Consider the following 24544-nt stretch of genomic DNA (forward strand, 5'->3'; position numbering starts at 1 on the left):
ACAGCAGATCATAATTAGGGGACGGTTGCAGGCTAACATCCATCAAAAGCCAAAGGCTCTGTACCCCGAGGATGCCCAAGGGCCTGCAGATGCTCCACATCAACATGTTCCATGAAACGCGTAGGCAACACTGGGGGGGGGGGGGGGGGGGGGGGAGGATGAATCCCAAGGGGCCTCACCCACCATTAGCAAAGGAGGAGGAAAAGCCGTCTCTGGCGTTGAAAGACGTCGATACGGCGCCGCATCGATGACGACAAATGCCGAAGGAGACTCCGATGACTGGCGTCGGGCAAGCGTCGACCCAACATCCACCGCGAAGGGAGACAGCGGAGTGGAAAGGCGTCGACTAGGGGATATGTCTCCTGCTGCGGCCGCATCAGACATCATCGCTGGGAGCCCTACAGGGCGGTGCCCAGACGCTGTATGTGTACTACGGCCCAATGTTTGAATGGGAACCCCCACCGGGCTGACTCTCGACGTCGCAGCGCCTCCAAGACCGGAGTCAGGGTACTCGATTGGCGCCAAGGGTGAACCCACCGGCAAGCTCCCAACCTCAGTCCCTACCACCTCTGTGGGGCTGAAGGCGCACCAGGGAGAGGGGTCTACCTAAAGATGGCCTGCAAAGCCTGTTAATAGGCTTCCATCTCGGTCCTAGTGCCCCAACACCAGGAAATGGGTGGTAGGCAGAGGTAGACTGTTGTGGGGCCGTGTCCGGTAAAGACCGGGAGCAGCGGGCACCGATGTCACGACCACGTGAGGCCGACGGCTGCCGTGATTTCTTCTTGTGCTTACCTGAGGAAGGCGAGTGACGTCCTCTGGAACGACTATCAGATCTGCCCCGAACAGGAGCCCCAGCTCGAGAGGGAGAACGGTGACGGTTGGACTCCGAACGGGACATCCAGGCGGTCAACAATTTCATCCTACGTTCCCGCAGGGACTTCGGCTTCAGCTTCCGACAGGCATCGCACTCCTCTGAGTCATGGTGCTCACTCAAGCCCCACCTACAGATCGCATGCAAATCGGTCACCGACATCTGCCACGTACAGGTCTCACACGATTTGAAGCCTGAACGCATTGCTCATTGTTCCTGGATGCGAAAAGGCATCAGTACGGCCCAAAAACTAAAAGAGGCCAGAGGTAGTGCTTCTCCTGTCGCAGGCGTGGAAAAGAACTGACGTCAGCATGCCGGGATGGACTTATATGGCTCCATTGACGTCATATTTGTAGACAACGTCAGGGCGGAGCCATGCGATGCCGTCCCCCGGCGCGCAGAGGTACTGCTGAAAAATCTCCGGATCCAGACTGGCGCCTGGAGGATATTCTAAGTTAAGGAATCTGCAGCTAGATGACTCTCTAAGATATAGTACTGAGTGAATGTGTGTGGCATTGGCCATGTAGCAGATCTATAAATGTCTAATATGGGGATGTTTCCCAATTAGGCCAAAGTAGACCCCTTTAAAGAGGAATGTGTTTTAGGCACTATAAGCAGTGTTCGCTTTGCTTTAGCAAAGGATGTCTACATACACTTAACAAGTCATCTAGGTTTACCACCTTTAGAAATGGTGTCCTCTACATGAGGTGCTGCAAACAAATTAAAAAAATTAAACCAAAGAGCTTTCACTGCAGTGTGTGTAATGATTTTTTTGCATATTCCTGGTGTGAAAAAGATATGGGCCAGTCAAATCACTAGTTTACATGGAAAGGTAAACCCACCTTTGGAGGAAATCTGCGATTTTTCCTTAAGACAATTCTAGCTCTGAGGTCCTGAATAAATAGCTCCTACAGTGTTAGTTCCTGCAGCTCACCGACTTTCCTTAGAGAGGTGACAGCAACAAGGACAGCTACCTTATGTAACAGAAATTGCATTTCAGACACATGTAGTGGCTTGAATGGGGGCTCTGTAAGCCTTGTTAAGACTATGTTAAGATTCTATGAAGGGGCTGAATGAATTCGTGGAGTAAATATTCTACTGAGACCCTCCATGAAGGCCTTCACAACAGGTATTTTAAACTGGGAAACGTGTTCTCTACTTTGCTTGTATGCTGCCACTGCAGCTCAGTGAAAGCAAATGGAAGCATATGCTAACCCTGACTTTTGAAGGTGCACTGAGTAGCAAATAATATTTTGCACTAACACTTTAAGTGCATCTATCTTTTTTCCTATTTAGTAATGTACAAAGTTTTCCATTTTGCAGCATAACAAGTTTGTGTTGTGGGCTTGCGTGCCTCATGCCAGATTTTTCTTGTACTCGTCAGGAAGACTGTTGTACTCTAACTCTAAGGCATCAGGTGCCAAACTGCTAGGATCATTTGCTTGAAGTCTAGATATCTGAGATTACTTTAATACAGAATCAGGAGGTCTGGTCTGATCAGTAGTTTTTTGCATGGATTAACTGACATTTCAAGCAGAATTAAATACCATGGTTGCCTTGCCCAAGTTGGCACCACCAGAATGAGGGCCATGGATGTTTGCTTCATTTTTCTCCCAACCTATGGAAACAAGAGGCAGTGGAGGAAAGACATAAGCAGATATCCCTGACCAGTTCATCCATAGCACATTGACCATGTGCTGTGGGTGTGGGTAGCTGGAGGTGAGGTTTAGACATTTTGCATTTTCTACGGTGGGAAACAGATCTTTTGTGGATGTATCTCCCACTCGTAAACTTTTGATGCATCGTGATTGGTAGGTCCACAAATCCTTTGTCTACTTCTGGAACATGCTCCGCCAGGTGTTGATTGTATATTCTAATGGCAGAGTGTCAAATCTTTTGAGCTGGTGTTGACTGCTGACGAGAGTAAGATTCTGTCTTCATCTGCATGTAGCACATGGTGGTAATGTTATTTCTTTGTATTGGAACTGTTTTCCCTTGAATGAGCGTATGAAATTCTCTGTACACCAACTGAATAGATGACAGTGTCAGGGAACTGATTAGACATTCTTGTTGTTCTTATGTCCAGGTACTCCGAACAGTCATAAGGTTGAATGGTACTGCACACCCTTGCTAGGAGTGGTGGCATGCACCCTTTGTTCCTGCCGCTGGGGATGGCCGGACTAGTGACTTCCTGAGGTAGGCAGTTTGAGTCCCCCTAAGACCAATAAAGGTGTTAGAATAGAATTGTACTCCGCACCCCATGAGTGTTGTTTTTGTGGCAATCGGTACCTGAGACTGTGGCCAAAAAAAGACCTGACCAGTAACAAATTCTTGTTCCATCATGGGAAGGTGTGCTAAACCTTTGACCCTACCATCACTAGATCTTCCCAGGGACCCTCTGCTTGGGATCATTGCTTTACTAGACACTCTAGTAGAGTGTGCATGTGTAACCATGTGTATGTCACAATCTGTATATATGAAGCTATCATCCCCAACAACTTCATCACTGTTCATACCGCAGGGTGATGTGGTGTCTGAAAAAGAGGTGTCAGCCTTTGGAATGCCATTACCGTCTCGTGGTTTGAGTAGGCATTTCCTTTGAAGACGTACAGTTCCTGAAAAAGGTTGCATCTGTTGTGGTTGCATATGTAACTTTTTTGCACTACTGGTGAACCCTTGTCTGTGTAACAGCGACACTGCTGCCTACTGTGTGCTAGAAACTGTTGTCAGCTGCTGCTCTTTATCAGTCAGTCTTCAAAATATGAGAAGACATGTTCAGCCACTACTATTAGACATTAGGTGAACATACTTGGTGCTGTTGTGACCCTGAATGGCAGAATGTAGATTTGGCACTGTTGTCCACTTACAAACAGAGCAAGCAGCGGTGATGAGTGGGATGTAGGACGCTGTGGAAGTAGGCGTCCTTGAGGTTGAAGGTCCCCAGTTGGTCTCCTGTGAAGATCAGGAGGATGACATGCTAGGTATTCTGAAGTGCTCCCACAGGATTTAACGGTTTAATGGCCTGAGGTCGAGGATGAGCTGCAAGGTACCATCTTTCTTGGTGATGAGAAAGTACAGTGTGTACAATAGTTGTCCACGCTGGTGTGAGGGTGTACAGAGTCATTTGGTAAGAAGTACCTATACATCCTCTTGCAAGAGGCACAGATGTTTGTGGCTCATTGCATGCTGTTGAGGTGGTATGTTGGGTGGTGTGGAATTCTAAGAACATATTAGGCTGCATTAAGAAGAGTACCCACATGTCTATGGTTATTCCCTTCTACTGAGGAAACTTTTTTCCACCTGACAGGTGTTATTATGTGATTGGGAGGATAGTGGGCAAGTCACTGTTTGCTGTCAGAGTTGCCTATTCCAGAGCCACTATTACCTCTACTTCCATAGGCTTTGGAAGTATGCCCCTCGTGGAACGGCTAATGTTGCTGGTAGGGTCTTTGAAGTGTGATAGAGGCTTTGACATTCCCTGTGTTAGTTGCTTGTGAAAGGCAGCCTTTGGAATTTCAAACATGAGGGCACTCATTGCTTTAGCTGTACCTATTTCCGGTGAAATTTTCTTAGGCACTGTCTACTTGTGGGTCAAAAAGATGGTCTCCATCAAATGCTGTTGAACACTGGGTTTGAAATCAGACACTCTAAGCCATGTGTGGTAGCAGTGTAGAATGCAAGTCTTCACTTCCAGGGAGGCAGCGTTAGTGGCACCCAGGAAGCAGTGGATATAGGCACTGGAAATTATCTTTCTTTCTGAAGCAGGTCTTGTCTCTTTTTCCTTTACACCTCTGGCAGCTGTTTCACCAACTGCTCCATTTATTTCCAGTGCTATCAGTCACAACATGATAGCAGTCCAACGGAGTTAGCAGTTCTGCAACAGAATAGTTGCCCCCACATCAATATGTTTGCCTGTAGCACTTATCCTCTTACTCTTTCTTCAGTTGCCTGTGGACAGGCTGTTTTCCTGGCAGTATGCAAGGCCGGCAAATCTGTCTGTACCTGACCACTATTGTGTCATCTGGGGCAGGTTTATATTACTTCACCACCCTAGGATTGATGAAACTGGGTCATTAAAGCATCCATTACTTCATTTGGTCATGCATTTAAGCAGTGTTAAGTAATGTACAGACCTCTTTAATTAAGAATTATTAGCTACTCTCAGAATAACAGCGTGGTATACTGTGGTATCTTCGGTGGGAAGTTTGGGCAGCAGGGGGGGGGAGGTCCGAACAGTAAAGGGCTCTAAATCTGAACCATCTTCAGGTACCTATTATAGACTTCCCAGGGGTCATCCCCATCCCCATGTGACAGAGGATCCAAACACAAGTCCTGCATGTCCCAAGAACTGTCTTCATTTGAGTCAATGTGGAAAGAGTGAAGAGATTGCTCAGGAGACTGAGGAGGTGGTGATGGTGTGTGTGTGTATCTGTGTGTTGATGGTGGTTGGTGGAGAATAAGAGGCGGGAACGGTGGCTGTGGATTAGTTCCCATGTCCACATTTTTGGGATTCAGTAATATAGTAATTCCTCTGAATTTTTTTTTCTCAAAGTTGAGCTTTCTCTTCCACCCTAAAGCCCGATGGGGAGTGCGTCGGTCCTCCTGTGGAGATGGTCATGCTAGAATCTTCACCGTGGCGGCTGCATATATATCTTGTGCTGCCTGACATCAGGCACCCAAAAGGAGTTTAGTGGTACTGTGAGAATGTCTGAACTTTTATCTCAAGATCTTTTTTGGTGCCTGTTTTGGGGTTGGTTTTGGAGTCGGCTCTGGGCCCAATTTCAACTCTGAAAGGAGATTATTGGAGGCTTGGAGTCGAGCCAGCATTAACAGATGTCAAGAATTGGTGCGCTTCATCAAATGCTTGCCAGGGGCAAAAGGGGTCCGCCAAAGGTCAAGACATCTCGGGCCAGAAGCTGAACCTGAAGTTCTGTGCATTTTGTGTGCAGCAGAGGACTTGTTCCTCCTCAACCTCTGATGCATCAGATGACAGGACCTCACAGTTTGATTCCTTTAGGTAGTGGGATACCTGAGGAGGCTTCTATCTTTATCTTTGGCTCTCTCTCAGCACTCACTGAGGATGGAGAATACACACCTTTTGCTTCTGCTTCTCTGGAGTCAAAATAGGACCATTCATGCAGGAAAAATAACAGGGTTATTTTAAATTGAAAGTTATGTTAGGAAAACCTTAAAACGTTTCACAGTGATACATATGATGCTCTGAATGAAGAGATCAATGAATTCCGCGTATAGGGTATCAACATAAATCTTTTGCTTTTCTTTTTGACTCTGAAAATGACTTCTAATAGAGCAGGGCTAAATTCTTGGAACAACTGATTCTCAGAAAGTTAGGTATCATCAAAATGCAGCTCATTAGATGCTGTAGATAGTAAACCTTGCGAAAATGTGAGTTTACCTTTGATTTTAATAGTATGTTTCTGAAAAATGAATGGAGCTTACCTGAGAGCTCCATTGTTCCGTGAACAGTGAAAGAATATGATGAAGCTTCAGGGAGAGGGGGTAGAAACAGCCCAGAATGATGTGGCTGGACTGCAGTATAAATTGCAGTTTTAGAGATATTTCTAAAACTGCTAGATATTTGTGTATCACAGACTCCCAGCCCGAATAGGGTGGCTATTTAGAACTCAAGAATCTATTAAAGAACCATAGCTGGATAAGAGAAAATACTTCTGTGCTTACTACAGGGCAAGCATTCCTGTGATGTATGAGCTTTGGAGTGGATATTTTGGACAGGTCGGTCTACCTATAGCAATATCCTATGTTGGCTGATAGATGGGCGCATCGCAGGATAATTACTAATATAGTGTATGTATGACTGATCTGTCACTAAATGTCTTGCACCAATTATACTGGCATGTATGGTTTGATAATAAAATCTCAATCACCTTTAAAAGGAAAAGACACCATAGCTCATATTTAAAGATGTGCTGTTTCTCAATCTGTGCAGAATTACCTGGGCAGGGATGACTCCCTCATTCATCAGGACAAGAGGAAGCTTCTGGGAACTGCTTAGCAGAAGTCTGTTGAAGAGCAGCAAAGGGTTCCCCTGCTTGTTTCGCAGAATAGGACGCATCACACTGACACGAGGAAGGTTCCCTTCCCCCGAAATTTCAAATGTTAAGTTCCGTGTCTTCGACAGCAAACTGTTGGACATAAAAGAATGTGTCACCTCATCTACAATTAGTACATCATCAACATGCCACTACGTTGTCACAATATACTTTACATGTCCTTTACCACCATAGACACCCTCACATTGTTGACACATTTACATCAACAGCACCTTAAAACTTTAATGCCAAAATCTATACCTTATCCGCAACATTAAGCATAATCCAAATGCCTAATGGCTACTGGTGCCCCAACCCCATCTGCCAAACCTATAAAAAGAAATAAGTTACTACCTGTAACTGCAGTTATCCAGTATTGGTTTCTTTCATAGAGTCAAATGCCTGAATCATTCCCCGTTGCGAAGTTGAGTCCCACGGTACATATAACAAAGTAGTAAATAGTAAATTACATAGGCTATCATGGAGGTAACCATGCATTCAAAAGCCTATCAGCCTCCTTTTATAAAAAGCACCAAATCCCATCCTTTCTTGCGCTTCACTGACGAAATGGTCATTCTTAGAACGAACACTAAATTCATCCCTAAGGTACCCTCTCAGTTCCATTTGAATGAACCTGTCATCATGAGAACTTTCTTCCCTAACCGTTCGATGCCTGCAGAAAGAACGCTCCACACTCTAGACATAAAGAGATGTCTTAAATTCTACTTGCAAAGGACTAAACCTTTACGCAAGTCAGATCAGTTATTCGTAGCTTATGGACAAAGCCGCCAGGGCATTGCAGTTTCTAAGGCTACTATTGCCAGATGGATAGCGAGCGCAATTCAATTTTGTCACGACAAGGCTGGCAAACCATTATCAATGACTGCAAAAGCGCACTCCACCAGGGCAGTAATCTATGCATTATAACATTGTTTAATATTCAAGCCATTACTTTTAATATTAGTATTGCATTGAGGATTATTTTAGCACTACCCACCGTCCACTTAAGTGCTTGCTAGAAGGATGTATATATAGATTTATATACATATATATTTATATATGTATATATGGAACTGCTTACTATTCTGATTCAGGCATGTGAATTTATGAAAGATACCACAATACTGTATAAGAAATAAGTTACTTACCTGTAACTGCAGCTATCCAGTATTGGTATCTTTCATAGATTCACATGCAACCCACCCTTCTCCCCGGAGAGTCTCCTTTGCATTACAGCACTAACTACACTTGTGCTGGAAATTCTGAGGGATTTAGCCTCTCTTGGGAAGGTTCTAGAGGGTGCTGACTGCTGATTGGTTGTGTTTTAAGTTTGGTCCTTTTTGTAAAAGGAGGCTGATAGGCTATTGAATGCATGGTTAACTCCATGATAGCCTATGGAATTTACTATTTACCGCTTTGTTATATGTACCGTGGGACTCCCACTTCGTCAACAGGGAATGGTTCAGGCATGTGAATCTATGAAAGATACCCCAATACTGGATAAATATTGTATTTAAAGAACAACTGCAAATGGAACTTGTACATTAGGGCTGACCAGAAAAAACTATGAAACAGAACAAGATGAAAGCAAAAAGACGTTTCTCCCACACTTTAAAAGTTTGTAAGGGCAGTGTGTACAAACACACAGAAGTTTCTCTTGAGATCAAACAATTTGCAATCTAGACTGCCTTCTATCTCTTAGCTTCCTTCTATTATAGTCCCTTCATTAAGTGCGGATTAGAAGCCCCTTTTGGAGGTGGGTGGGGAGGGCCTGTTTAAAAAGTAATTCCAAATGCAGGAACCAGGGTACTAATCCGAATGTCCCACATTTTCATACATTGAATGCAACTACATTAAACAAGCACTAACAAAGGCAATAATTATTGCCTTTGGAGATTCTGAACAGGATAGTAATAAAAAAAATGCCATAAACAATGTCCAATGATGTGGCTGCAGCAACTGTGTTATTTTGTTGGCATGTGCATGTGTGATGATGTGGGTATGCTTGGGCATCATTCTGCATGTGCGCCTAAAAAATGACACGGGTGCAATTCTTTTATTATGGACAGTTCTGAGAAGGATAAGTAAAAAATAAAAACACTGAGGGCTGGCAGTAACTTGCTGCCTGGTACTCCCCACAAAATAAATAAATAAATAAATGAAATGTAGAAACAAATATTCCGCAGGAGTGGGGGATAATGGAGGAGCAGGTGGAGGGAAAAAGGAGCACACAAGGGAGAGCAACATGTAGGTGGGGAGAAGCACACAAGAAAGCACAGAGCAGGGGAGGGAGCGAGCTTGGCGGGGTAAGAAGTACATGAGAGAGAGAGAGCTTTAAACACAAAGGAGACAGTGTTTGGTGGTACGCACACAAGGGAGAGAGCTTGCAATGTCATGGAGTGCTTAAGCAAAAAGAAAAAAGTAGTTTCCTAAAAATAAGCAACAGAATAATAGAATTCAGCCAAACAGAGAAATGCTAAAGAGGCTTTGCTCCGAGGAAAGAACAACCATAAGGTAGACACACAGACAAGGAAAGCCACTGAATAAGAAGCAGGAAAAGAACAATAGTTACTTACCTGTAAACAGGTGGTTCTCCAGTATTGGTGTCTTTCATAGATTCACATGCCTGAATCATTCCCCGTCGTCGGAGTAGGAGTCTCACGGTATATAAAAAAGCAATAAAATGCCATAAAATATATAGCAAATATCAGAAATACCAAACCAGGAAGTAAGTAGCCCCAGCTACAGCAGAAAAAACTTCCATACTCGTGACCATCCTAGTCATTATGTGTTAGTCCAAATTGCAGCCAATCAGGCGACAGCACCCACCAGAATGTTCTCCCCAGAGGCTCAGGCTCTCAGATTTTCTCGCACAGGAGTGAAACCCCATGCTATCCGAGTGAGTCTCTGGGGGAAGGCGGGCGGGTTGCATGTGAATCTATGAAAGACACCAATACTGGAGAACCACCTGTTTACAGGTAAGTAACTATTGTTCTTCTCCAGTATTAGGGGTGTCTTTCATAGATTCACATGCCTGAATCAGAATAGTAAGCAGTACTCACAGTATAACGCTCGTAGACGTCAGAGTATCATATACATATATATATAAAAATATATACAGTAGACATGCATAACAATAATCATCAAGGTGTGATCAAACGTCTAAAGAGCATAAATGAGGAGGTGGAAACAGAGGCTCACCTTATTTGAAAAGATTGCGAAGCACTGCTCTTCCAACCGAAGCATCTGCGTCATCTGCTGAATCTAGACAGTAGTGTCTAGTAAAGGTGTGCCTGCTAGACCACGTAGCAGCTCTGCAGATCTGTCGAAGTGGCACACCCGCAAAAAGGGCAGTGGAAGAGCTAACCGCCCTTGTAGAATGTGCTCTTGGCAAGGACTGCAAGGGCCTACCGGCCTGTTGATGACAAAGTCCAATTGTAGAGGAAACCCATCTAGCAATGGTCTGTTTTGAAACTGCACAACCCCAGCGTTGTCGCCCGTAAGCCACAAACAGTTGGTCTGTCTTGCGGATGGCAGAAGTTCTGGAGAGATAAAATTTAAGACATCTTCTAATGTCTAAAGAATGCAGTGCTCTTTCAGCCGTAGACTGTGGGTCTGGAAAGAATGTTTTAAGGATAACTGGCTCATTCAGATGAAAGTCCAGAGGCACTTTAGGCATGTACGTTGGATTAGTACGCAATACCACTGAGTCTGTGGTGAATTGAATGAAAGGTGCTTTAGATGTAAACGCCTGAATATCGCTGACCCTCCTAGCAGATGTTAAAGCTAGTAGCAACAATACTTTCCATGTCAGAAATTTCAGGTCCACCTTATGGATTGGTTCAAAAGGGTGACGCATGAGCTGAGACAGTACGATATTCAGATGCCATGCCGGAGGAGGTTTCCGGACCGGCGGAAACATGCGAAATAATCCCTTGAAAAATTGTTGTATGATCCTTACAGAGAATAGAGAGTTTGATCCATCTTTGCAAAATCTAGAGATGGCTGCTAGGAAGACTTTTAGAGTAGAGTGCACCAAACCCAATCTGGCCAGATGCAGAAAGAAAGGAAGGATTTGCTCCGGTGTTGCTTGAATGGGATGTAAGCCATTAGCTTGGCACCACGTACAGAAACGTTTCCACTTGAGTTTGTAGGTTTTGATTGTGGATGGAGCCCTGGCTTTTGCCAGCACCTCCTGACAATCTTGTGGAATGTTTAGGTGTGCAAATTCCATGTGCTGAGGAGCCAAGCTGACAATTTCAGCGAGTTCGGGTCCGGATGGTATACCCTGCCTTGCTGGGTGGATAGAAGGTGCGGAATGCGTGGCAGTGGAATAGGGTTGCATTCCGAGAGAAGGAGCAGTTCGGTGAACCAGTATTGTCTGGGCCATCGAGGAGCAATCAGGATCAACCGGCATGGCTGCTTCTTCATTTTCCTGATGACTTTCGGGATCAGAGGTATCGGTGGAAAGGCGTACGCGAATATTTGATTCCAGTTCAGCGAAAGGGCATCTCCACACGAGTCCTTGTGGGGAACCCAGCTTGCAAAGTATGGGCATTTCCGGTTCTGGAATGTTGCAAACAAGTCCAAGTCCGGATGCCCCCACATCTGAAAGATGCGATGTAGAGATGGTAAATGTAGTTCCCACTCGTGAGTGCAGCCCCCGGACCTGCTGAGAGAGTCCGCCAATACATTCCCCACTCCCGGGACGTGGACCGCTGACAGATGGATATTGTGAGTCAAGGCCCAACTCCATATCTCTTGTGCTTGTTGCGACAATCGGGCTGATCTTGTGCCGCCCTGCTTGTTCAGATAATGCATGCAGGTGGTGTTGTCTGTCCGTATCAAGACTGTGGCACCTTGTAGAGTCGCTTGAAAGGACTTCAGGGCTAAAAATATGGCGTGTAACTCTAGCCGGTTTATGTGCCATCTCATTTGGATCTGGTTCCACTTTCCGCTGACCGTCATGCCTTGGAGGTGAGCACCCCAGCCTGTCATTGATGCATCGGTCGTCACTATGAACCTGGGAACTTCCGCTAAAAAGGAGCATCCCACTTGTAAGTTGGATCGGTGGGTCCACCATGTTATCGCTCGTCGCATCCGCGGTGTAATCTGGATGATGTCCTCGAAAGATCCTGATACTTGGATCCATTGGCGACTGAGCTCCTCTTGTAAGGGCCTCATCCGAAGACGACAGTTGGGGGTGAGCAAAATGCAGGAAGAAAGCATCCCGAGGAAGAACTTGAACATGCGTACTGAAACGCACTTTTTTAGTGACAATGCCGCCGCAAGTCGTTGAATCTTGTCCTGTCTTTCCTCTGAGATGAATACTTGGGCGAGCTTGGTGTCCAGTGTCGCTCCCAAGAAATCCTTTCTTGCTGTTGGCGTGAGATGAGACTTTTCGAAGTTTATTGAAAAACCTAGGTTCTGCATCAACGACAGAGTTCTTTGAACGTGATCTTGTGCCATGTCGAAAGAACTGGCCTTGATAAGGCAATCGTCCAGGTATGGATATATTTGTATCGATTGCAACCGAAGATGGGCCGCTACTGGGGCCAGCATCTTCGTAAACACTCTGGGGGCTGAACGCAGTCCAAATGGAAGGACCTTGAACTGGAAGTCCCTGCCAGCCACTCTGAACCTGAGAAACTTCCGATGCCGTGGGAAAATCGGTATGTGGAAGTATGCATCCTGAAGGTCGAGTGTTGCCAAAAACTCTCCCGCCGAAAGAAATTGGAGGATTTCTTGAAGTGTTAACATCCTGAATGTAAGTTTCTTCAGGAACTTGTTCAAGGCTCGCAGGTCGAGGATGGGGCGCCATTCTCCTGACTTCTTGCGAACAAGGAAAAACCTTGAGTAGAAGCCTCTTCCTTTCTGATGGTGAGGCACTCTTTCGATTGCTCCCTTCCGGATCATGGTGTTGATCTGGATGAATAGCTCCTTGAGGTGCGCTGGATTGGGTCCTTTTGGGGGGCAATTTGGGGGAGTTTTCACGAATTCCAGAATGTGACCTCTGGCTACTACATCCAGGACCCATTTGTCTGTAGTAATTTTGGACCAATTTAAGTAGTTTTGGGATATTTGTCCTCCAAGTTGGTTCGGGTTGGCACAAAGTGGTGGCAGGATGCGTACCTCATTTCTTATTGTCTCTTCCTCGATAATTAGATTTTCCTCGAGGTTGAGAGAAATTTCCTCTCTTTTGCCCATAGGTTTGCTGTCGGTAAGGCTGAAATCTTTGGTTTCCCTGGGTGGAAGAATAAGAGCGTTGTTGGTTGTAACCTCCTCTAGTATTGAAATTCCCTCTTCCTTTTGCTCCACGAAAGGAAGATTTCCGGTATTGCAGAGTACCCAGCGAACGTGCTGTTTCAGTGTCCTTCGTTATGGCCTCCAGGGCCTCATCAACATGTTTTCCGAATAAAGACTCCCCATCAAATGCCATGTCAATAATCCTGTTTTGAACCTCCTGCCTGAAGGAGGTTGCTCTCAACCATCCTTGCCTCCTGAGAACAGCTGCACCCGCTAGCTGTCGAAAGCCAGTGGCAGCAACGTCCACCGCCGCGTCAATCATTTCCGAGGAGACACACTCTCCTTCTTGAAGGATTTTCTTTGCCTCAGTGCGATCAGGCTCGGAAAGCTTGTCCATGTACGATGAGATGTCCGACCACATCTGTCTATCGTATCTCCCTAAGATGGCTAGGGAGTTTGCGGCTCTGATGGTCGTAGCTGCAATGGTAGAAACCTTCTTTCCGATGGAATCTAGACGCCTCCCATCCTTGTCTGGAGGAACAGAGACATGAGACGTAGGATTGGAAGATCTCTTCTGCGCTGCCTGCTTGCTTTAGCTTGTCCGACAAGGCATGCTGAAGAAGATGTAGGCGCCCTATACTTCTTATCTACTCTTGGGAGCACTGCTGGTAAGGAATTTGGCTTGGCCATGATCTTTAGTCCCTCCTTCCAGATGAAATCTATAATTGGAATGGTCCAACTCTGCTTTTGTGGTGTAGATTTGAAATCATACAAGAAGCATTCTTCTTGTTTTGATTCCATAGTTATCATAAACCTCCTAGTTGCTCTATCCATGATCTTGTGGAATGAGGCAACGTCCACAGGTGGCGACTCAGATGTAGTAGGCTCTGCCGGAGAGGGTGTGTTTGCATTATAATCCTCATACTCCGACGATTCAGACACGTCATCCAACTCTCCTTCTTCCTGTTCTTCATGCTCCGAGAACTCCTCTTCTCTTGGTTGAGGAGATGAAACTGCCGACGCAGCTAACGTTGGGCGACTTTCCTCCAACGTCGCAGTAGTCACTGGTTGTGTCCGCGTAGAAAGGGGAGCCCTTCCCTGCGGCAATGGTGTAGACATTACAGATTCACCAGACTCTGAAGGTGGAAAACGTCTGTAATAGTCACTGAGCATGTACTGCAGATTGCGAAATAGATCTTCAGGCAACTGCATATCAGGAGTAGGTCTGTCAGCACGTGGATCAGGCTGAATGTCCTCCATGTCTTCCTCAACCTCTTCCTGAACTTTAATATGGAGGTCAGATGGACTTCTAGCTGCCCCAAAATTTTCGTCCTCATAGGATCCTTCCTCATCGGAATCCAAAAGTTTGTCTGGCACTACAAGCGTAGAAGAAATAAATTCCGCAGTAGCTCTCTTCTTTAACAATGTAGCCGTAGTTGCAGGCGATGGTAATGGAATCCCTGCTGTCTGCGCTGACCAAACCTGCAAAGTAGTGCAGCTTGATAGAGGCGGCGTCGACGGGACGTCCGCATACTGTTGACAGTATTGTCTCGTCGACAGGGTCGTCGACGGGGTCGTCGACGGTAACTTCGTCGACGTGGGCTTCGTCGTCGACGAGGATCTCTTCGTCGACGAGGTCGTCGACGATGGCTTCGCCGTCGAGGTCGTCGACGGTGGCTTCGCCGTCGCGGTCGTCGACGGTGGTGTCGTCGACGGGGACGTCGTCGAGGTCGTCGACGGTGGCTTCGTCGACGTGGACTTCGTCGTCGATGAGGATTTTGCCGTCGACGGGAGGGCCGTCGACGTTGAGGGCTTCGTCGACGGTACCAATTTCATCGTCGACGGGGACCCAACCTTCGACATTATAGATGAAGAGGAGAAACTCGTCGACGGTACCTTGGCCGTCGTCGACGGGACAACTGTCGACGACGAGATAGGCCTGATCTGGACATGGACCAGTGTAGGCGAAGAAGCTGAAGACATGACAAGGGAAGGCTTAGGTGAGGAGAAAGTCATAGTGCAGGTGGTAGATGTGGCCACATGAGAGGAAACACAGTCCTTCTTTGACGTTGAAATTGTCAATGGTGGCAACTGAGGAGGCGCAGATTTTGAAGATATCTTGGGAACTGTCTTAGTCCCAGACTTCTTAGAGGGCGTAATATCCCCTTTGGCAATTGGGATAACTTTACTGGAAGTACTAGGCCCAGGAGCATCCTGAGAGGGTTTAGACTTCTTAACCACCTTCGCCCTTAGAGAAGAAACTTCAGTTTCAGCCTTCCTCTTAGTTGAAAGAAATGAAGAGCCAGAGGCACAGCTTCCTACCTCAGAGACAGGGTCATCCTTGTTCTTGAGTCTATTGAGCCACAATAGAAGTCGTCCTTCTCTATCCTTGATGGTCTTGGAGGGGAAGGTCCGGCAGATCTTGCACTCCTTCACCTCATGGTCAGGATAAAGACAATACAAACATTTCTTGTGGGGGTCCTCCTTGAAAAGTCTTGGCTTCCCACAAGAATCACAGGTCCTGAACAGGGATTTAGATGAAGACATTTGTGAAATTTTGAAGAAATTACTGATGTAGAAGAAAAAACTGAGCAGAGCTCAGGGAGACTCCCTTCACACAACGTGCGGTAGAAAATCTGAGAGCCTGAGCCTCTGGGGAGAACATTCTGGTGGGTGCTGTCGCCTGATTGGCTGCAATTTGGACTAACACATAATGACTAGGATGGTCACGAGTATGGAAGTTTTTTCTGCTGTAGCTGGGGCTACTTACTTCCTGGTTTGGTATTTCTGATATTTGCTATATATTTTATGGCATTTTATTGCTTTTTTATATACCGTGAGACTCCTACTCCGACGACGGGGGATGATTCAGGCATGTGAATCTATGAAAGACACCCCTAATACTGGAGAATAAGACTGACAAAAAGACCAAACAATGAAAAGCAATGGGTGAACTGTAAGCCCCTATTAAGCCCACAATAGATCATTTGCAACCAGACAGCATGGGCTGTCTGGGAAGCTCAACATAAAAACATAATGAACAATGTTGGTTATAAAGTAATTGGATTTTACAGGATGAGGTTTTATTTTATTAATTCAATTTATTGAGAAATGTTATCTAACGTGCTATTTACAAAAGTCATACCAATGAAAAAAACAAGGATATGTCAAGAATATTGTGAAACAAGTGCAGCCGCATACTCCAAGAACAAATTTGCTAGAAGACCCCATTTGTGAGGAAATGCAAGACTAATGAAATGATTCCTAAGATTTCTTTAAGCACAAAAGAGGTGGAGACAACAGGACATAGCCCATTCCGTTATTTAGGACCTACAAGAGACATGGATCAAAAAAAAGATGATGCTTTATAGCGATGAGGTCTATTCAGAAGACCTTGACATGCAGAATGAAGAATAAGTGCTGGCTGATGTAAACTGAGCAATGCGGTAAGATCTGGAGCAGTTAGGAAGTGGATACTTTTGCCAAAAATACACAAGTAACAAATTTGACACTGTGTTGAGGTCAGTATTGGCCTACAACAATATTACACCCAACATCGCCTACCACTAGTTCATCAAGGTTATATTATTACTACTTTTACCACCATGTTGCATATCTAACCCAATTAACTAATGTATTTATCTGTTATAATTAACTACACAACCTTGTGCTTAGGGATTAGCTTGACTCAATGGATACAATATCATGTAATATCCATGCAAAACAGAAAGGATATACCAACAAATACACTGAAGTGGAAGAGCCCATAGAGTAAGACCAATACAAAAAGAACAGAAATAGACAATGGAAATTTGACCGCATAAGGAGCCTAGTAACAATGAAGGGAAGAATGGACATGCTTGATCCTTAACACAGAACACAAATGCTCTTAAAAGGAATTATGGAGCTTGTCTGTCTCTTACCCGCCCAGTCCTTCCAAGGCTGCCTCAAACACACACTGGTAGGTCTGCATGGTCTGTGGAGAGAATGTCACTGTGGCAAAGATGTGACTATGATTGTTGATGGAGACACGTGTGGGTTCAACTTCAAAGATCTCATTGATACGGGAAGTGCTCTGCAACAGACAATAAGGGCATTAACATGATCATTGAAACTTAGATGCAAAATGGAAATTGGCCCATTGCATCCTCATTCATGGCACCTCAATGCATAAAGAGTGATGTTCAGTGACACTAGCTCAAAATATTTTTGCAACTTTTTCCACTGGGTCTGTTTTCATTAAAACTACCATACATTGTTTTAAACAAAAGAGACACTTCGAACACTACACAAACATTTTATGTACTTAAGTGAAAGGATATAAGTCTCATGTACAAAGGGTATTAGCGTTAGCTAACCCTCTGATTCGGCAAATGAGAGGGTTTGTAACCGCTATACCTCTTTTTAAATGTATTAAACCCATTTAATGATTCTGAAAAAGCTTCTGAATCATTAAATGGGTTTAGGAAACCCTAGGGAATCGCTATCTAGAATGGGCATGTTAAGGGCGTCCCTTCCAAACAGTGGCGGCTCCTCCACTAAGGTGAAGGAGCATCACCCCACTGCTTTAAAGCAGTGCAAAGGAAAATATAAAATGATAATAACGGAACGTTATTATCATTTTATTTTTAGTATTGAAGTTGCACTGCAGCCACGTTATGTTAGGGCAGGGTCGGGCTCCTAAGATGCCGAGGGAGGAGGAGGGGTGGCTGCATCTTAAGTGCACATGGCGGGTTGGCCGGCTGTCTCAGGCCGGCCAAACCGTCTTGCGCACTTTGCATGTCCTCCACAGGATGTACTGCACAGCCTGGGTGGAGAACATGCCCTTACTGAGTATGTTGGAGCACCGAACCACAGTGTTCAGACCAATCACAATGCTGCTGTAAGGCAGCGTTGTGTTTGGTCAGGGGAGCCAGGGTGCTTCCTGATTCCTGCATCAAAGGAGAGGCAGTGGCTGGCAATGGCGACCACAAGTAGGTGTTCTTTTCTTTTTTCTTTATTTTCTTACTTATCCCCATCACCTTCCCCCGCCACCGTTCTCTACCAGCCACCACTGCTTCCAAATACAGACTCTTTATAGTATGTTTTAATATTTTGAAACCAAAATCTGGTTACAATATGTTAATGTTTTACCAACAACTCAAATAAGGAGTTAATCCATTTGCAAACCAGAAGAGGTCCCCAAGGTCCCGCTGTACTTTGTGAAAGTTGACAAAAACGTGTCAACTACTGTCTACTCCTATAAAAAGTTGATATAACTTAATTTTTGTTTTTTTAAATGAATCCCATTTTCAGATAAAGAAAAACAAGGCTACTTTTTTTTTTGCAATATTGATTTATTTAAAAGCAATCACAGACATGGCACGCGGACCACGGCAGGTCACCATCCCTGTGACTGAGGCCAATTGTAGTTGCTTGCAATTTGCAACATGCCTCATGAATATTGATGATGTATGCCACATTGCAACCCACTATGATTCTGTATAGTTTAACCAACATATTAGTACATAAGTCGGTTCGCAACCAACCAATACATTCGGTAGAAGCCGGTTTGCAAATGGTCTCCACCTTTACTGACCCATAAATAAGAAATCGCAAATTGTGAATTGTTATTAGCAGCAAATTACAATGTATTATTTGGTTTGGAAGCTTTGAACATGAGGCCAAGAGTTACTATAAGGCATACATTCTGACCAAAGTACCATCAGTTCACCACAACATTCCATCTTCCCCTTCCCAATAGTGCTTCCTTCAACCTTACACGAGACCCTTCTTACCTTTGCAGAGACTGGCTTGACAGATAAGACTACATCACAATGTACTTTGCCCACATTAATAATTTTGAAGCGTGCAGTCGCTTGCCGTCCCACCAGGACATTGTTGAAGATAAACCGGTTCTCTTCCTCCACATACACACCACCAACCTCTGAGGTCTGTACACAATGAAACAGGTGCATATTGTGACAAATCCGATGCTCCTCAAAAATGGAAGCAATTTCATTGGTCACAAATGCTAGCAAGGAGAGAGAAGAGAAACAAAAAATTACAATAGAAATCATTGCGAAAGACTGAGGCAGGAACGTTTAAAGCACAATTAAAGCACACTTTTCTTTTCAAGGCACTGCAAACTAATATAACTGATGAATGTATGCTTGTGTTTACCAGATCCCTTTGAGAGCGAATTGGTGCAATGAAGGAGGATACCTATGTAAATACAGGGTGTAGTAGTGAGGGTTCAGCAGCTTAGCACAGACAAACATTAATGGCAAGGATTGGAGGAGCATAATAGGCAGACTGGCTTATAGAACAGATTGGCGTCTTGATTTTGCTTTTAGGTGTGTAGTGGAGTGACGAACAAGTTACTTACCTTCGGTAACGCTTTTTCTTGTGGATACAGTATCTGCCTGTGGATTCTTCACCTTATGAATATCTCCTGCGCCAGCATTCCGCAGAATTTTTCCCTAGCTCTCCACGCCGACAAGGACATCACAATGCTACGGCTCTGCTTGTGACTCCACATGACATCACCAGAGCCATAAGAGAGGCTCGTCGACGTGATGACATCAGTTCCACCCATTTTTTCCGTGCCTCTGAAGTGAACGAGTGGACCGACAATAGATTCAAAGTATACACAGTACACAATATTCAAACAAATACACATAGTGTAAAATCAAACAGAAAGCCATAAAAGCATGCAAATTGAAGAAACAAAAGCAAAACAAACATGTTAAACAATGCCACCTTTAAGGTATACAAGGGTGGACAATGGGGAGGAGGGTGGGTCAGTGAGGAATCCACAGGCAGATACTGTATCGACCAGAAAAAGCGTTACCGAAGGTAAGTAACTTTTTTTTCTGATGGATACATCTGCCTGTGAATTCCTCACCATATGAATAGATTCCCACAGCAGTCCCACACCCGCAGGAGGGTGTCCACCCTTCTATACCAAAAAGTCCTGAGGACAGAGTGCGCAAATTGGCCCTCCCTCCTCATTTCGGAGTCCAAGCAATAATGCTTTGCGAAAGTGGGGAGGGAGGCCCAAGTCGCTGCCTTACAAATGTCCAATACAGGTACAATTCTGGCCAAAGCAGAAGATGATGACTTGGCTCTGGTAGAAGGAGCTCTAATGAAGAGGAACAGGAGGCATCCTCTTCCTGAAGAGGAGGCTCCTTACCAGCCAGGGTGTAGCAGATCTTGAAGCACAAGATGATCAATCTGGATAGAGTGCGCGTGTGCACAGCCTTGCCCTTCATGCGTCCAACGTAGTCCACAAAGAGATGGTCATCCAATCGCAAGTCGTTTGTCCTGTCCCTTGCCCTAGATGGAAGGGAGTAACCACCTTAGGCAGAAAAGCAGCCCTGGTCCTAAGGACCATCCTTTCAGCCTGTATGGTCAAAAATCGAGTTTTTGAACTAAGAGCCTGAAGCTCACTCACCCTCCTTGCTGAGTTAATAGCCACAAGAAAGACTGTTCTAAAAGACAAGAGTATCAAAGGACAACTATGCAAGGGTTCACACGGGGAACCCATCAAGAAAGTTAAAACAAGATTCAAATCCCGTTGAGGCATAACAAAAGGAGTAGGCGGAAACCTATTAGTAAGGCCCTTAATTAATCTCAAAACAATGGGAGATTTAAATAAAGACGGCTGATCCGGCAAACACAGAAATAAAGCCGACAAATAACCCTTAACAGTGGCCACAGCACAACCCTGCTGAGCCAAGAAAAGAGAAAACTGAAGAACATCTGACAAGTGGGCCTTTAAAGGATCAATGGATCTCTCTCCACACCATTTAACAAACTTAGACCACCTATAAGAGTAAATAGACTTAGAGGAGTGTCGCCTGGACGATAAAATGACATCCACCACATCGGACAGGGGAGTGAAAGAACTCAGGTTGCCCCGTTCAATCTCCAGGCATGAAGGTGCAGGCTCTGGAGGTGGGGGTGTAGAACCTGCCCCTGCGACTGCGAGAGTAGGTCTGCTCTGAGAGGGAGAAGGAGAGAAGGGTGCGATGAGAGGTGAAGAAGATCTGTGTACCACACCCTTCTTGGCCAATTCGGGGCAATCAATATAACTTGGGTCCGGTCTTGGCGAATCTTCCTCAGGACTCGAGGAATCAAGGGTATGGGAGGAAGTGAGCTCCAATTAATTTGAAACGCTTCCCCCAACGCTCCCTGCATTGGAAACTGGAGACAGCAGAACAACGGCAGTGAGCGTTCTCATGAGTGGCAAATAGGTCCAACCAAGGAGACCCCCACATCTGAAAGATGTGATGACCCCCTTCTGGATGAAGCCGCCACTTGTGATCGGCCGAGTAATGCAGACTGATACTGTCCGCATGAAAATTAAGCACGCCGGCTAGATGATATGCAAACACACAAATCTGATGGTTCTGAACCCAGGGCCAGAGTCGCAGAGCCTCTCGACAGAGACGATACAACCCTACACCTCCCTGTTTGTTGATGTACCACATTGCGGTAGTGTTGACCTGAACCGACTGACCGCGAAGGGAAGGAAGGGAAGCCTTTAGTGCCAAACGTATCGCCCACAATTCCAGAAAGTTGATATGAAGCAACCTTTCCTCTGGAGACCAAAGACCTTTGATCTCCAGATCCCCCAGAAGAGCGCCCCACCCTAGAGTGGAGCCATCCGTGATCACCGTGGTAACAGGTGGAGGAGGCTGAAAAGGCTTCCCTTGAGTCAGGTTGCCCTGCACACTCCACCAAGTCAGCTCCGCTGCAGCTTCTCTGGAGATTCTGACTGACTTCCTGTGATCTCCATTGTGTTGATAACACTCCCAGCGGAGGCACCACTGGAGCGCCCTCATGTGTCAGCACACATGACTGACCAACAGTATGCAGGAAGCGAACAGACTGAGCAGGCAAAGCACCTTCAGGACTGGAACAACTGCTCCATTGTGAAATAAAGGATTCATCTCCTTAACCCCTTCGACGCTCATGACGAGCCCAGCTCGTCATGGAGTTTCCATTGACTTCAATGAAAATTACATTCAAAGCCATAAAACACCTTAGCATCCAAGTGGTTAAAGTCGAGAATTCTTTGTGGAGGAGGAAAAGCTTGACACACAGTAGTATCCAGTACCACCCCTATGAACAGGTTGCGCTGAGAGGAAGGACACCAGGTGAGATTTGGGCACATTTATTGAAAAACCCAAGTTGAACAACAGTTGAGTTGTTACACGCAGATGATAAAGCACCATCTCCGGCGACTCCGCTTTGAGCAGCCAGTCATCCAGATAAGGAAACACTGGAATCCTCGACCTTCTGAGATGAGCCGCCACTACTGCCATCACCTTTGTGAAGACCCGAGGTGCAGTGGTAAGACCAAACGGTAGGACTGCAAACTGGTAGTGCTGTGACCCTACCGTAAAACGGAGATACTTCCTGTGCGACTTCAGGATGGGGATGTGAAAATACGCATCTTGTAAATTGATCAACACCATCCGGTCCTCTTGCTGCAGCACCAGAAGAACCTGAGCAAGGGTCAGCATCTTGAATTTCTTCTGTTTGAGGTAAAAATTCAAGACCCTGAGGTCCAGGATCGGACATAACCTGCCATCCTTCTTGGGGATCAGGAAATACCGGGAGTAGCATCCCAGTCCCCTTTTCTGATCCGGGACCACCTCTATCGCACCCTTTGTAACATAGCAAGGACCTTCTTCTGTAGAAGAAGTAAATGGTCCTTTGAACAAAAACCTTGGCAAGGACGGTAAGGAGGAGGAAATTCCAGAAAGGGAAGGGCGTACTCATTCTCTACAAGGTTTAAAACCCAAAGGTCTGACGTGACCGATTTCCAACCCTGTAGAAAATGAGACAACCGACCCCCTACAGGACCCACATGATCCAGGATGGGGGATCTAGGGCTGCTTTCCTGCACTACCAAGGGGAATGGGGGATGCCTTCGCAACATCAGCAGTTAAAGATGAAGAAATAACAAAGTAACTCAACAAAATATGGAAAGTCCAGAAAACCATTACGCAGGATGTAAAAAAAGGGAACTGACATCACCATGCTGATGAGGCTCTCTTATGGCTCTGGTGACGTCATGCGGAGTGGCGAGCGGAGCCGTAGCATTGTGACGTCCTCGTCGGCGTGGAGTACCAGGGGAAAATTCTGCGGCATGCTGGTGCAGGGTATATTCATAAGGTGAGGAATCCACAGGCAAATATATCCATCAGAATGTATTTGTTATATTTGGAATAGCTGTGCCGAAATTGATAGACTCAAAACACAAAACAAGAAACCTGGCTCCATACTACCATTCACTCCTATTACTCATGGAGTAATGAACAGACTACTCTTTTTCCTGTTCGAATGGAATTTTTATTAAACCATTTCTTTTTTTTAAATAGTCTTTAAATTGTTCAGAACAATTTTTTCTAAAGGACTGAAAAAGAAAAACATTCCTCAAATTGACACATAAGACATCACATATATAACAATTCACAATGGCCTACAATCAAAGACACAATTGGAAGTACATACGATTAAAGATTATTTACAACAAATTACAAAATCGGCAAAATCATTAAATTATTACATACATTAATCAAATACAAAACCCTTTTAGAGTTTGCATCATACACAAAAAAAACAATAGTAATCATGATTATATCCAATTTTATGGACCAAACATATTATTTTGACAGGAATACTTCAGGAGTGTCAGGATAATGTATTAATCCTTATCTAAATTCCTCCAACACTCGACACATTCGGATTTAACTAAATGCCTCTCGAAATGCCAACGCGTTTCAAGACCCAGGCTGATGGTACTGGGCCTCTCATCAGGGCTTCATGCGAATGGTCAGGATATTCTAAAAAAACAGAATAAATAAATGATGCAACAACAGCATCAATCCAAACTCTCTTTCTCTCTCATGCGTGTCGCTGACTTATTATGTACCTGATTTCTAAAGTTGGAGCGGCCTCTCCAACTCGTTGATTCCAAGAGTTTTAACTATATGCCAGTATACTCATTTCATGGTTACTTAGGAGCAACACGTCTAGCTATGCCCGTGTGAAATTCTGCAAGACAAATCCAACAACACCCAAGGAATGATTATATCTACTCTATTCCCAACTTCCAACCAATGCGGTGGACACTGGTAAAAATGTACCTTGCGCCTTTGCTGCAGGGTATGGACCGATCTTTATTCATTGACGACTTGTAAATCTACAACGAGGAAAACGATATTGAGTTCGTTTAGAGAAATGTTACACAGAAAGCTACACTGAGCAATTTAGAAACCAATTGCCAAGCGGACTTACTTTAACCGAGTGTTTCCGATTCCAGACTCTGAATGGTACAGACTTTTCTTGTGCTCGACTATGA

General features: G+C 45.1%; 1 protein-coding gene across 2 annotated transcripts in view; it reads right to left on the bottom strand.

The window, feature by feature from the left end:
- Positions 1 to 24544, bottom strand: part of HYDIN (HYDIN axonemal central pair apparatus protein) — a 3619565-nt gene that overhangs the window by 1108930 nt on the left and 2486091 nt on the right. For both annotated transcript variants that reach the window (XM_078670948.1, XM_078670947.1), the window contains 3 exons: positions 18966 to 19201; positions 17112 to 17263; positions 6846 to 7035 (listed from right to left, as the gene is read on the bottom strand). In XM_078670948.1, the coding sequence (XP_078527074.1) occupies positions 6846 to 7035; positions 17112 to 17263; positions 18966 to 19201 (578 nt within the window). The remainder of the gene's footprint in view (positions 1 to 6845; positions 7036 to 17111; positions 17264 to 18965; positions 19202 to 24544) is intronic.

The sequence above is a fragment of the Lissotriton helveticus genome, chromosome 12, assembly GCF_964261635.1.
Source record: "Lissotriton helveticus chromosome 12, aLisHel1.1, whole genome shotgun sequence".
NCBI lineage: Eukaryota > Metazoa > Chordata > Amphibia > Caudata > Salamandridae > Lissotriton > Lissotriton helveticus.